Source organism: Protopterus annectens, chromosome 14.part0 (genome assembly GCF_019279795.1).
Source record: "Protopterus annectens isolate FY-2018-M chromosome 14.part0, PAN1.0, whole genome shotgun sequence".
Taxonomy (NCBI): Eukaryota; Metazoa; Chordata; order Ceratodontiformes; family Protopteridae; genus Protopterus; species Protopterus annectens.
In genome coordinates, this window is record NC_056748.1 from 170,149,460 (window position 1) to 170,165,516 (window position 16,057).

At 40.6% G+C, this 16,057-nt stretch overlaps 1 protein-coding gene across 1 annotated transcript in view; it reads right to left on the reverse strand.

The window, feature by feature from the left end:
• NHLRC2 (NHL repeat containing 2) overlaps positions 1-16,057 on the reverse strand; it is a 2,274,872-nt gene that overhangs the window by 414,263 nt on the left and 1,844,552 nt on the right. Inside the window, exon 9 of the mRNA XM_044055938.1 lies at positions 2,847-3,056. Coding sequence (XP_043911873.1) covers positions 2,847-3,056 — 210 coding nt within the window. The remainder of the gene's footprint in view (positions 1-2,846; positions 3,057-16,057) is intronic.

The following is a 16,057-nucleotide window of genomic DNA, read 5'->3' on the forward strand; positions in this document are numbered from 1 at the left end:
GCCTAGCTTTAGCAGGTCTGACAAAACTTGTGGAAGGAGATGAAGTTGGTTTTTGGGGGGAAATGGAATGCCTTTCCTGGGTGTTTTTTCTTTCCAGGATAGGAAGTACCCTTTTTGCATAATGGATAGGATCCATTGATCTGTGGTGATGGTTTGCCAGAAGGGGAGGCAGTGGGGAAGGCGTGCAGAAAGTGGTAGGTGGGCAAGGCAGTCACGCATTATTGGGACCTCCTCTGTCCTGAAAGGATTGTCTGGGCTGAGGAGGTGGTACAGTACGTCTGGATCTGGTAGGTCTTCTTGCCCCTTTTCTAGATCTGGAAGAGGAAGCAGGTGTCTGTGAAGGGTTACGCCTTACAAAATTGGTTTTACCAGGGTAGTTCCTGTAATATTTGGGAATGGGGAACACCAGCAGATGTTTGATGTCCTGTAATTCTTTACTTTTTTTCTGCAAATTTTTGAAGAGGTCTGCAGATTGTTTTCCAAAAAGGAAATTGTGATCCTGGGGGTCATCCATGATCTTGGACTTGAAATCTTCTGGGAGATTCTGGAGTGTCAGCCAGGAGTATCTCCACAGGATAGAAACAGATGCTGCAGAGAGGGCAAATGATTCTGCAGCATCGTAGCTGCATCTAATGGAGTGTCTGGCTACTTTCTGAGCCAAGGACAGTTTGGGGGAAATGTCAGCCTTAATGGGGCTGTCAGGAATAGAAGCCAGCATGGAGGAGGCTTGAGACATTAAGTCTAGAGCATACTTAGTCATGTGGGTCTGATAATTAATGGCTCTGAAAGTCAGTGTGGAGGATGTGTATACCTTCTTTCCAAGCCTATCCATAGATTTGCTATCTTGATCCGTGGGTAGGAGGGAGGCGGAAGAAGGCAGTCTAGACTGTTTATCAGGGGCGGTGGCAATCACAGCTGGGTCTGCCAAAGGTGGTTTAACTAAGAATTTTTGCTCCTCTGGCACTTTATAGAAGTGGTCAGTGTGCTTAGGGGCAGGTGGCTGTGAGGCTGGAGCCTTAGAAGCTGAATTAAAGGCATCCAAGTAAGCAGGCAGAACCGGAGGGACAGCCAAAGGAGAGGGAGATTCTACTTCAAGCAGCTGAAAGTACCTCTTTTGGGTGTCGGTCATTTGTGAAGTATTCCACTTGAAGTAATCATTCATCTTGGTGATGGTCTCACCAAAGATAATATTCTCAGGGGAATCCCCTTCTACAGATTCTTCATCAGGGGAGTAATACTCCTGGGGAGAGGCAATCTGAGATGTATATGAAATGGTGTCCTCTGAGGAAGAAAAGGAAGAATCATGCTCTTCCTCCCTAACCCAAGAGGTCATGGGTGGGAGGGAAGAGGCAGATGCAGGCCTAAGACTTAGTAAAGGCAGAGTAGTGGGGGCTGAGGCTGAAGGCCTAAGGGCCTGCATGTGAGAGGAAGTGAAGGCCTGCTAATCTAGTAGGGCTTCTGCATAGGAGGAGGTATGCCTGGTTTTCTGCTTCTTTTTGGCCTGGATGGAAGCTAGAATCAGCCTGGAGTCAGGTTTTGAGGTCAACATTTCCAAAGTCTGGATCCTGGTCGGAAGTACCACAAAATCTGGTTCCCCATCAACATCGACGGTAGTTGGTGTCTGGGTAAGCTGCAAGGACATGCCGGTTGTTGGCTGTGCAACGGCTTCCTCAAAGAACGTTGTTAAAGTCGACGGAGCTTCCAGGCACTCCTCAACTCCTAGATCGGCAGTTAGCAAGGTGTCCAGTAGCGAATCAGCAGGGGAGGAAGGCCTTGCAATCTTGGTCTTCTTGCGTGGAGGTTAGGATGCGGCCTCCGATGGGGGAATCCATTCTTAGGGCTAACCATTTAAGGTGATGGTTTTCTAGGTAGAGGTTTAAACTGCCCAAACGGCTACATAGGGTCTTTGGCACAAATGATTGACAAATTGAGCAGGTGGAATGGTTGTGCTCCCAGCCTAAGCAAAAAAACACACCTACCATGGGCGTTTTTATGGGGTATCTGGCACCCGCATTGGCACTTTCCCTTTTTACCTGACATCAGCTAAAGGCTACAACAACCAAGCCTAAGCAATAACAATCGGCTAAACAAGAAAAAACAGAAACCCAACGGGTTACTTAAGTTTACTGATGTGACGTCTGAGAAGGAGCGATCATACGATGCTTAGGTCATCTGCGGCTGAAAAGTTCTGAGGATTTTGCATGCAGAAGTCACACTTAAGGCCCCTGGTTTATGGCCTTACGTCTGACTTCCCACGCACGCTGCAACAGCCAAGCTGAAGCTTTTGTATAGGAGCCGACGTACGAGTCACCTGAGGGCAGAAAATCCCACAACTAGAAAACTGCAACATAGGAATAGAAGGACTAACAGGTTTTGCATTATTATGTATTTTCTGGGGGATATGAAGTCTAAAACTCAAATGACTGTCATTATTTATAATTATTTAGTGACTTCAATCTTGATGTTGGTATCCCACAATTCCAATGAAATGGGAGGGATTACACAATAATGTATGCAAATTTTACATTAATCAGTGTCCCAGTTTTTGGCCAGTTGTACCTACTTTTCCTGGGAGTTTGTCCAGATTTTTGATGTGTCCAGGTTGAGAGGTATGACTAAAAGGTTTTGTGGAAGCAACTCTGTACACTGTGTAATATGCATATATTTAGCTTTTACATTCTGTTTAAGTGAAAATTCCTTCACATACTATCACATATTACTATTTAAGAAGAAGAACAGACAATGTCTCATCAGTTTCACATACTAATACAGATCAGATTTGTTTAAACAAAGCAGTAAAATTACCTTTGCTGTGTCAGGAATTTTCAGTTAATTATTAAACTTACCACAGACACAGACTGTGTCTCAATATCCAACACTTTTATTTGGTGATTGTTGGTGTCAGCTATATATAGCGTTCTTCCGTTGTCTCCAAGACAAAGGCCCCCAGGCTCATTAAAAGATGACTGCAGAAAACGAGGGCCAATCACATTGCCAGCATGACCTGTCCCTGCCAATGTAGTACAGTGTTTTGTTTTAGGATTGACTACTTTAATCTGCAAATGGAAAAAAGAAGATGATACAGTAAAGACACTAGCTATGATTTTAAACAATTAAATATTCAGTTCTAAAGAAGCAATACAAGAATGTAGCAATAAAAGTAAATAATGGTGCAGAAATTAAGAGGAGTGGTCAGACTGTTTTATACAGTGGGAGCTGGCTGTCGAATTATCCTATCTGCCAATCAGATTTTTACATTAGAGATTCCAACATGGATACACCAACAGGGATGTCACTCCCTCAAAACCTCCATATGGAAGAGTACCTACTGTAATTACAAGACCTACACTGCACAAATTAGCAAATTCTGACAGAAAAAAGCCTCAGTCTTAGTTTCAAATACGGAAAGAAGTGCACTACACTTAAAAAAGTAATACTTAAAAAGTAATAAAATTCAATGCACATCACTCAAATACTGAAAAACTAAACATCTTCTCATTTTATAGCACACTTTGATTCATTCTGCATTATATGTATATTTCATCATATAATTAACTGTTTTGTTTCTTCTTATAAATACATTCTTTAGAATGAATACAAAATCTTACAGTGCCTTGCTTAACAGTAGTGCTTCCTTTTGTAAACCAGAATAAAGATAATTCAGTGATTACAAGGCACCAAACTACACATGTATAGCATTTGCAAACCAAATAAAATAAATAAATAAATAAATTAAAAAAAAAAAAGCTTTTCAGTTTTGTAATAGCAATAATGCTTTGGAAGGTGGAAAGTACAACAAGATTTACTTTCACGTGGCTTAATTGTTTGATCCCAAAGATGTAGCCCCTGTGATTAACTTGACCAGTCTGGATGCCTACTCCCTCTTGGCTGCTGTACATATTTAACTCCATTGGCTTTGCCTTCAGGATTAAACATGGCCAACTGGGAAGCATTTTGGTGATTCAATTGGTTAAAATTTGTTCTGTTTACTACGCAATGCACTTAACAGTGTGGGCCTTAAGGACGGTAGTAATCAGGTTAATATCTGTTCACAGGATGTTACAAATATATGCAAAATAAACAATAAGAGTTCATTTATAATTATTTGTGAAATCTGACAAAACACAAACATAAAACTATTGAAGATGACATAGCCAAGGTAGAAAAGAGTTGGATGACATGGTGGGATTTGGAAAATTAGTTATCATTTAGAGATTAATCTGGTGCCATACAGGAGCACAGCCATGTTTCTGTAAGATGTAATCTTAGTTGGAGTTTGAAGAAATTGGTTTGGTTTAATAATCTTATTGTGATGGGTAGGGAATTCCATGATTTAGCTACATAGTTAGAGTGTAAGCAGTTCCCTGTATGCTTACTTGATTTGGTGATATGGAGGAGCATCGTATCTGCAGAACGTAATGATCTAACTAGCGAGTAGGGATAAACAAGGCTGTCGAGGGTAGCGCAATGTTCAGGATTGTGAATGTTTTTGTGGCAGGTCTCCATCTGGGTACCTGCTAGGTTGCGTGGCAGTTCTATCCAGTTGAGCTGTTTAACTGGCACTAATAAGTTTTATATGGTTTGTTGGTTGCACATTTGGCAATTTTATTATACCATTAGTTAAGGAGATTGAACTGAGTAGAATTTAGGTTTACAAATATGAAAGAGGCATATAGAGGTGAAGGTAAGAGAAAGGAGTGGGTTATTTGTTTTAAGGAAGACTTTGTTTAGTAAGGGGCTATGCTGCATACAGTGCCAAATATTTGGTGTTTTTTTTTCTTTTGACGACTCTTTTATATGGATATCAAACTAGAGGTTTTCATCTACAGTAACACCAAGTAGCTTAGTATGAGTAACTGGTCTGACTTTGGTTTTGTTTGTTGACATTACAGTGAAGAGATGTTTACTAGCGTGGGGGTAAATAAGATTCGTTCGGATTTTTTTAGGATTTAGGGAAAGCTGGGACTTGCATATCCAGTTTTTGATGGAAGCTAGAGATTCCTGGGTTATTCTTTGTAGGGTGTCTATGTTTATTTCCATGCATACAGTGAAGAGACGTTTATTGTTTATTAGCTTGGAGGTAAATAAGATTAGTTCGGATTTAGGGAAAGTTGGGACTTGCACATCCAGTTTTTGATGGAAGCTACAGATTCCTGGGTTATTTTTTGTAGGGTGTCCAGGTTTATTTCCATGCAGGTTTGACATCATCAGCATACTGCATGAGTGAGGCATGTTTTCTAGCTGTGTGTATATCTTTTATGAAAAGATATGCTCTCTCCTTTAAGGTTAACAGGCATTCCATGGTTTACAGTTTTGGGATGATGTTTTGGATTGTTGATGTCTTTCCTTGTGTTGATGTCTTTCCTTGTGTTTGTTTACTTTGTGCTGTGGTAAAGTAACCCTGTGAAATGGAGAAACTGAAGTAATTTTGTTAGTAAGTAAAAAAAGTCTTATGGAAAATGCTGAAGACAATAAGACAGTTGTTTAACTCTTACTGTGTTGTTATTCTGGTTAAGGGAGTGGGTGATGGTGGTTAGAGAGTCAGAGTTTTGCTCTGCTTCAGGTATTTTTGTTCTGTGATGATTTTATCCTGGCCATAACTAAACTAGCTGTCTACCTGTTCCATAACAGCTGCGCTGCATGGCCTGCTATGCATCTAGCAATAGTCTTTACAGGAGACTCAGTTCAGCAAAACTCAATTTACAATCGCAGACATTTTTTAAGAGGCAGAAAAGAGCTTTTCATTTGCCTCATTGTGGAAGCACTGTGAGCCTGGACAGTAGCTGTATATTTGTTTACCAAGAAATGTATGTAACTATTTCTGGCCAGTAACTTATTTCAACAAACAACTGAAGCATATATGTTCATATTTAAACTGTTTTATGAATGAATAATCTGAAAGACAATGACACAGCGATAGGCCCTGGGTACGAGTGCTACATGTAGATAAAAATGACCAGTTACTGCTCTTTGTCCTCTCAAATGTTCAGAATTTCATCTCAAGTTTTTGGTCTGCCCTCATAACATTAATGGTTTTCTGGCCGATCATAGCGGACTGAAGTCACTAAATAATGAGAGACATTTACGTTACACTCTTCATATCCTTCAGAAAATGCCTGTAAATGTAAACTCTATTACTCTATCAACTTTCTAAGTTTATAGCAGCAGTACTTAAAATCTGTCCCTGATTTTGGGCCTCTGCCCCCCACCCCCATTATTTTTGGCTTTGTCCATAATTCTTATGCTAAGAGGTTGAGAGCTACAATCATTATTGTGACTTTGAAGGGCCATAGCTTTTCACTGTCCTTAATTATGCCTCATATTTCTGATCTACTTCTCACTGATATTAGCAGCACTAAATAATGACAGACATTTTGAGTTTCAGACTCCAGATCCTTCAAAAAATGCACATTAATACAAAAATGTCTACTAAATTCAAAGAGCACAAGTGCAGTATTTAAAGTCCTGATGTTGGGCTTTTGCCCCCATTATTTTTATTTATTTATTTGCCACGGTGGTGCAGCAGTCGCGTTGTTGCCTCACAGCAAGAGGTTCTCCCGTTCGATTCTCAGCTAGTGTGTGGGGATTGCCTTCTGTATGGAGTCTGCATGTCCTCCCCGCGGGTCGAGTGGCGTTCCGAAAGACATGCGTGAATGGACATGCCTTCGTTGAAGGTTGGGCGTCGAGCTGTCAACTCGGCACCATGAAAATCTACTGCTAATCATTAGCGGACTGGAGTTCCACTGTGGTGATCCCTAACTGGGAAAAGCCAAAAGACAACAACAACATTTATTTGCTTTGTTCCTGATTCTAGAGCTACAAGGTTAAGATTCTGGGTCTTTGTCCCCCATTATTTTTGGTTTAATCCCTGATTCATGAACTATGTACCGGACTACTATGATTTGTATGAAAATAATAAAATTCTTAATTGTGGCTACAGTTTTTGTGAAATAGATCTGAAAAGTATGCATTTACAGTGGCCATTTTTTATCAGAATCAGATGTCTGAAGTGATGACTGTAAATAAAGTGGCAATAACCACTGGGCTGTTACATTATGTACCTTAAAACTTTTGATAATTACATTTCATTTATGGATTTATAAAAGCTACTATCCAACAACTGATAACATAGGATATGGTAAAGGTGGGAATATCAGCTGCAGTGGCTTTGACACATCACTTAATATATTAGCATGCTTGTTAAAAGACATAACAATATCAGAAGTAATACTGTTGTCTGCTAATAAAAAGCAGAAAAATACAGCAAATGCTTGCAACAAATTCAACATATGCAATGTTAAGTTTCTGGTTCTTCTTTCTGTCCTTACTGGTTATCGCTAGACAATTCTTGCTGTGCATTATGCACTGATTGGGCTTTTGCCGTAAGGTGGATCAGCACTGTGCAATTTGGTGAGTTACAGAGAAAAATGGGTCTCTTGCCAAACACAGAAAAATAAAAAAAATAGTATATTAAGAATTTGAGGGAGGGGTTAACCTACTAATTGTTTGTTTCTGTATTAAAACTACATTTTTGGATTTATAATGTGATAATACAGCATTACCCGTGGGGCATTTTATGTGTGTTGAAATGCTTTATACTTTTTTTTAGTATTTTTTTAAACATGGGAGTGTGTTACAGTCTGCATCTTCATCTGTTTGGTAATCCCAGTGGATCCATTTCTAACAGCACTGTGTCTGTTCTGGGGCAGTGGCCAGGACCTTTTTGAATGGGGGTGGCTGTGAATGAAAGCACTTTACCTTCTCATTGTCTATTCATTTTAAATAAACATTAATCTGGCTTGCAGGACTTGTGTACATGTGTAAGAATTAAGTTGGAAAACTTATTTTATTTGATCCATCTGTTAACTAGGTAAGCTCACAGGATACAAATATCTCTTTCCAGGAACAACCCATGTGACTGTCTGATTAAGTAACTTGCTCAGAGTTGCAGAGTAAGCAAATGGGGAGGTAGACAGGATCAAACTCTGTACCCTAAACCATAGGAAACAGCTCACTCATAGCTCTAAACCTTAATTTGCTATGCTAAATGCCAAATACATTAGAGTCAACTGTGAATTAGTATGACACACTTTTGAAATACATTGTGGTGGCCATTCTCTTCTATGATAATTAGACATCTGAGTTACATCTAATTATCAAGGTGGCAACACTTGCTGGAATGTGACAAGCATTCTGTCTGTGGATGAAACTAATTCACCCTCTTGGTGTCTTTTGCTTTTTAACAGTCTTTAATATGGCTTTGCAGGACTAGTGAGCATTTGTATTAAGTAAGTTGAAATACTCTACTGTGGCTACTATGTGCTTGCATGAAATGAACTTGAAGTACATTACTGTGGCACTTATTTTTACCACAACTGAACTTCTGAAGTGTACATTGTTAAACTGGTTATAGCAACTGGTTGGGGGTGGGTGAAAGTAACTTTAATTTTTGTTCTTTACTCATTTTAAACCACCTTTTATATGGTTTTACAGGAATAGTGAGCATTTGTGTGAAGTAAGCTGGAATAATTTACTCTGGCTATTATGCATCTGTATGAGGAAAAATATGTTGCCATGGATGCTACCATTACTTTTACCACACTTACATATCAGAGGTGCACATGGTCAACAATGAGCCCATTTGGGTATGGGGGCTGTTTGTGCATGAACATGAATGATTCTGCTGTCATGATTAAATTAAATAGTTATTAGGACTACTGCATATTTATGTTAAGTTTTACTATGGCCATTTTTAATCAGAATCTGACAAGTGAGGTGTACCTAGTCAATACTGTAGATTTAACTGATGATAAAGACACTGGAGTATAAGACCAACAGCAATTTGAGTGGTCTTTTGTAGTTGAAAAGTTCTGAATTGGTTAATTTTTTATTTACTTTCTTGCTGGAAAAATGCTGAAGAGTACAGATTAAAAAAAGATAAACTTTGTTTTATTAAACCATAACTATAACTAAATCAGGAAAGTAAATCCGAAATTTATCCATGGTGTTTAAAAGAAGTGAGTGAACCCATGGTTTGAGAATCACCCAGGCCCACAATACCCTTTATCTGCCACACACACGCATGCACACACACACACACACATATACACAAATACAAATGTGCATATATGCTAAAAAAAAAATATGCTACCCAACACACAAAAAAATCAAAGTAGTTCAACAGATGTTGCTTGTCACTCTCTGTTCTGATCAGCCAAAAGACCATCAATACCCAGATTCCAGATGATAAACAGTACTTAACCTGCATTAAACTAATTCAGACTAACTGGTCCTTTATTCTTAAGCACTTTAATAACGACTCCATGTATTACAAATTACTGGCAATGACCTTACCATTCAAGGTAGACATGTTTTTGTAGTGCAAGCATAAATGGGGGAGGGTCAGTTCCCCTAGATGATCTCTATATTGGAGGCAATGGCATACCTGTAGGAAGGAAATCTGTGAAGAATGGCAAAGATCTAACAACCCTCAAGTGTTTAATACATTTATCACCTTAGTAAATCTTTAATAAAAAGTATGTTAAATGATATAAGTGTAGCTACCTAAGCAAAACTTGTTTATCTGGACTTCAAACAGTTTTTAGAGGAAGGTGAACAAGTTTGCTGTATGTAGCAAAGCTACACAAAATATCACATCAAAATTATCTGACTGAACTCTTTGAATTCTCATAAAAATTGCTGGGCTACTTAATGGTAAATTCTACACATCATGTAATGAGTACTGTGCCAGCTTGTTTGGACCAGCCTACCCTCCCAAAATATCTACACTTATTTTCACTTAGGATGCAGCACACATAAAGAAGCCTCATCCGTACCATATAAACTATCAAACAAGTGTACTATTGGTACAGATAACACACATTCAAAATTCTTAAAAATCTAAGCCCATTATATTACCACACCCCAAATCGACCTATCAGTAAAACAATTTATCATTCCACTGTCCAATTACCCAGGAAATAAATTACTACAGTTCATATTCTTAAGAATTCTAACGCTACCCAATCTGGTTAATTAATGTCAGTTTCACTTTTGAAATCTCTAGCTTGGGTTTTACAAAAGCCCACTGCTATATGACTAACATAATTATTGAGCAAATATGGCACCCTAATGGCAAAGCAATGTGGCTTTAGATGAAGTAATAGAGCTGTAAGGATCAGCTGGCTAATGAAGGATCGCTTGTTAAAAGGTACGCATGCAGGCAAATTACAAGCACTTGGCCTTCTAGCTGCTGTCACTGATCAGATCTAAGCCTTTGACGTTCTTGGTCATGTCATACTAACTAAAACTTTTCACTCTTTCAACCTTGCTTTAGGAACTATATCAGGGGTTGTCTGTCTTATTAAACACACTGCATACATGTTTTGTCTTTCTTTTGGTGTGTATCTTTTTCACACTGAGGCTGATCCTGAAATACTTCCATGGGGATAAGTGCTCTACCCTAGTAACACATTTAAATAAATAGCAATTAAATCCATCTGTGAAAATATCTCAGCTCATACTCCACACATAAACAGGCAAGTTCTGTCCTGGGTTGTCTTCTAAACTTACTTCTTACTAAATCTAAATTTGAACTCTGTAACTTAGAAATCATAAAATACACAGAAAAAAATCATCAGCAAAAAAGAATCCCATCAATCTCTAATGAAAGAACTAGAAAGCCGGCTCCAGTTTAAACTAAGCATAATTCCTACAACAAAATCACGTCAGTGTTGTTCGGCATTCCTCAGAAGTATTGTCCCTGGTACTTATAGTGCACTAGGCACCAAAGGTGCTGAAAAAAAATCAACAATAAATTCAGAGATAGATATCTGAATGAACCCACACCTCAAATTATAGTGGAATACTTCTACTTCAATAATAAAGGACAAAACCAAAGTCAGCTAACTATGTTGCTGAAGTCAGGAGAGAACACAGTAAACGGAGTCCTATTTCCACTTGCAGAAAATGGTCTGTCACCATGAGTGTAACTGCTCAGAAAAAAATGCCATATTCCACAAGTACATCTGTAGGAAGGTTGGGACTAGCAAGGTGCTTGTCTGCAGTGTTGCCTATTGTAAAGGTATTATTTTTTCCTAGAGTATGTCAAATGTATGAAAATAACCAACCAAATAACTACAAAAATGCTACTGCAGCCACTAATGACAAACTCCTGTAAGCTTTAAGAATTAGGCACTCTCATTCCACATTACATAAAGGAACATCATCTGAACTAACCATCCATTCTATGTACCTGTTTAAATACTATAAAAGAATATCACAATACCACATCTATGAAGACTGGGGGAAAATGGGTGAAGGCTGCCAGCCTAGTCAAATAGAATTTGATACATAATTCTATCATTTGTAAATATAAATGTAAAATACAGCCTTGGTTCTTAAATGAAAGAAAACACTGGAAAATGTGAACTTCCAAGATTGTTGCAACATTGCCATCTGCTGTAAGGAAAACTAAGCCAAGCATTTCATCTGTTCTTTTGAATTAAAATTGTGTCTTGTATACCCTTTTGATCTAGATAGTGGTGCCGAAGTGGCTGGCTGAGCACATTCTTTCTATTGTCTTAACTTAAGGAACAGTTGCTAGAGTGTACATGTGAAATGTCTTTTATTGTTGTAGTTTCCTGAGCAGGTGTTAGATTGCTAAATAATGTAACCTTTTTGCCTAGGAACTCCAGACTAAGTGTCAAAATGATGTAATGTGTGTACTGGGAAAACCTAAGTATCAAAATGATGTAATCTGGGAGGGCCTAGCAGAAATGTTTGTTAGTGAGTTTAAAAACTATTGTTCACAGAGATTGAATGTAAGCATTTTGATCTTGATATCCAACTTATCAGCACTCTGCCTGTTGTCTTATGTAAGTAGTATCTTAGAAGTATGCTTTTTGTAGAAATAGCTAGGACTATAAAGATTAGACAAGTGTTTTTTTCTGTTATATCAGAACTTTCCTACTTTATTGTTTTAAGTTTCTGTGTGATCTCTGAACTCTTACATATCACTGTGGTGTAGTAGTATTGTCTTGTGTTTAAAGTATTTATTATTAAATATTTTTAAAACGTTTTACCTGTGGCTGGTTTGTGTAGAGATAAGTAAGCTCTAGAGTACATTGCATATTTATAGATTTTATTGTAATAAGCCACTCTAATGAGCCTTAAACTGATTAGTCACATTACCAATTGGATAATAATACTGCACAGTAATAATTGGACACCCTTTTAAGGGCCTTTGGGTAGCTGATAAGTATTAGCCGATGGTGGCAGCAATTACTACCGTATAGTCTGGGTAAAGGGGTACAGCTGGATAATCTGTGTCAGCCTTTCCTAGGAGTGCCTGTGAAGTTGTATAAATACTTATCTCAAAGTGTGTGTGGTGTGTTAGCTACCTGGGCATGGACACGAAGCACTGGTGGGACAGAGAGGGTACTGGAGGTTAGCTTGCCAGCCAGGCTGAGATCTGGACCCTATAGCTATGCCAGTGGGGAGTCTTATTGGGGACCTGGGAAGCAAGGGAGCAACCAGCCCAAGACTGACTTGATCTCTGTGTGCACGTAAAGGAAATTGCACTTTACTGTGTGTATTTGTTATCCTTTCCTTATATGAGATGCCCTCCCTGGTGTTAGTAGTGAGGATTGAGGCTCCTTGAATGCTGGGCCATGGCACAGTTGTCACATTTGTGGTTGGCAGTGGTTGGGATAAGATATCCTCACTTGTGGTTTGCAGTGGTGTGGGTAGAGTGAATCCTGTAGCTTATGTACAGTGATCTTTGAAGGTGTTTTGTACTCTAAATTAGCCATGCAGTGTATACTCAGAGTTCAAATCATAATTGTTTTATTTCCTTTGTAAGCTTAGTTAGTCAGGGTGAGCAGGCAGCATGTCAGCAGAGGAATATGGAAAGCTGACAAGGAGCCAGCTTGTGTAGATGTGCCAGGCTAGGGGACTGGTGCATGGAAACCTGACTAAGGCAAACCTGACTGCAGCCTTGGTTACAGCTGCATCAGAAAACAGCATCCAGGAGGACAATCAGACTGGCAGTGGAGATACAATATCCTTAGAGAATGGACAGCTCAACCTTTCTGCGAAAGACGATCAGACTGACAGTGGAGATACAATATCCTCGGAGAATGGACAGCTCAAACCTTCTGCAGTGGACTTTAAAAATCCAGCTGGAGCTAAAGAGGCTTGAGTTGGAGGCCAGGCATTTGGAGATAGAAGCCAAAGAAAAGGAGCATCAGAGGAAGCATGAGAAGGAAATGCTGACTCTTCACCAGAGTCATGGAGGTAATTGGGAAGGGAGTAACTGGACCCCAGAAGCACAACGGGTCAGTATATTTCTTCCGCAATTTAAAGAGGGGGATAATTTTGATAGTTTCATTCATATGACTGAGAGGGTATGCAAACAGTATAGTGTTGACCAAAGGCTCTGGGTACGGTTACGGTTACTGACCCCTTTACTCCATGAGAAAGTTGTAACTTGTATATCACAAATGCCTGACTCTGTCTGTTTTGATTACACTGCTGTAAAAAAATGTCTTTTAGAAAGTTTTAAGCTAACACCTGAAATGTATAGGAAAAGGTTTCGTGAGCACAGAAGTAAGGCAGATGAAACTGTATGTGAATATGTTGCTGAACTGAGCAGCTATTTTCATAGCTGGGTGAGTGGATGTCAGGTCACCACTTTTGAAGGGCTGGCAGACCTTTTGGTGAGGGAACATGCCCTTAGCACTTTGCCTGAGGACATGAGGATCTGGTTAGCTGATAGACAGTATGCTAATTCAGATGAGTTGGGGAAGAAGGGAGACCTATACCTGGCAAGCAGGGCAGCCCTGCACAGGAAAGGGACCCCCCGTACTGCTCATGGGTTTAAAGGAACCCATGGTGGGCAGCACAGACTGCCCCAATAGAATCTGCCAGTAGCAGGGGAAGCCACTAGGCCAGGTACACGTCCAGGAGCTAGGGTTAAATATTTTGAATGCAACCAGTGGGGCCATGTGGCATACACATGTCCAGAGAGGCAAGGTGGGGAACCAAAGGTGAGGGAGCCAGTAAGTGAGAAAGACAAAATGCCAACAGTAGGTTGTTTTGAGACAACAGGGGTATGGAACTACCATCTTGCAGAAGTCCTGAGAGGGAAGGATTTGGATGAGGCAGTACTTTGTACTTATGCAGTTATACGCAGTAAGGCTAGGAGACAAGCATGTGGGTCTGGTAGCCTGGGAAGACCCAGACAGACTGCATACTTGCAGCCAGGACTGCTGAGGTGGTTACTTCAGGGAGGGAGCTACTCTGTAGCAGTGAGACTGAAGGTGAGAAACAGCTGCTTATGGGTACTGATGTTCCCTTGGACAGGGTAACTGCAAAGGTAGAGGTGAGTAGTAGTACCCAGGATGACACCACTGTCAGAGGATGCCAGACTTCCTGTGGAAGGGGAGCTGGGAAGAGTCACAAGGAGAGAGTTGAGGCAGGCTCAGCTCTCAGACCCTAGATTGCAAGGCCTGAGGCAGGTAGCTAGGAAGGCACCTGATTCTCAAGGGAAGGGGGAATCTGTATACAGGGACAAAGGGTAACTATACAGAGAGTGGACCCCTGAGGGAGGGCTAGAAGGTGAGAGAGTACAGCAGTTGGAAGTGCCTAGAGTTACCGTTTGGCGCTTCTAGTCATAGCCCATGATATTCCCTTTGCAGGTCATATGGACATAAAATGTACAAAGAGGCATATTATGCAGAACTCATTGGCCTGGAATTTCCAGAGATGTAACAGGGTACTGCAGGACCTGTGAGCAGTAACATAAGGTAGGCAAGGCAGGAGACAAGGTGAGAGCTCCTTTGATGCCTTTGCTTGTGATTGAAGAGCCATTTCAGAGGATAGCTATGGATATTGTGGATCCTCTGTGTACCCCAAGTTCCACAGGGAAAAAGTATATCCTAGTGGTAGTGGATTATGTTAACAGATACCCTGAGGCAGTGCATCTGTCCTCCACTGAGGCAGAGAAGGTGGCAAATGCTTTGTTAGAGATTTTCAGCAGGGTAGGTTTCCCAAAAGAAATACTGACTGACCGAGGTGCCAATTTCATGTCAGACCTGCTGGCTTGTCTGTGGAAGTCCTGTCAGGTGAAGCACATGAGCCCCTACCATCCTCAGACTAATGGTCTTGTTGACAGGTTAAACTCTACAAACAAGTCCATGCTACTGGCATTTGCAGATCAGTTTAAGATGAAGTGGGAGAAATATCTGCCCCATCTGTTGTTTGCTTACAGAGAGGTTCCCCAGGAATCCACAGGTTTTTCACCCTTTGAGTTGCTGTATGGGCATAAGGTGAGGGGACCTCTAGATTTAATTTGAGATGAGTGGGAAGGTCTGTGCAAGTCTCACAAGGAGTCTGTTGAGGCATATGTCCTAAACCTGAGGACAAGGGTCAGGGAACTTATAGGCTTGGCCAAGGAGAACCTGGCAGAAGCCCAACAACAGAAAAAGGTGTGGTATGACAGGAATGCTCGAACTAGAGAGTATGCTGTGGGGCAGCAGGTAATGGTTCTCATTCCAGTCAGACATGACAAGCTGCAAGCAGCTTGGGAGGGAACCTACAAGGTGGTAAGAAAGGTAAGTGATGTTAACTACATGGTGGAAGTGTTAGGCAGATGGCAGGGGCACAAACTGTACCATGTTAACATGATGAAACCTTACCATGACAGGGAGGCCCTTGTGCTGAGCATTTGCAGTGGATTGCAGGAGAAGTCTGAGGGAGATCTGGGGATTGATCTCCTCAGTGAGGCTCAGGCTGACACCTCAGTGGAAGGGGTAGCAGTGTCCCAGCAGCTATCTCCTACCCATGTTCGAGAAATCCGAGCAGTGTTGCAGGAATTTGGGGACGTTCAATGGGAAACCAGGGTGCACCCACCGGGTGCAGCACCAGGTGGATACAGGACCCCAAAGGTCTATTAGGCAGGCCCCTTATAGGATTGCCTGACAGAGTCAAACAGATTCTGAGGGAGGACGTACAGGAGATGTTGGATCTAGGGGTGATTCAAGAGTCCAAAAGTCCC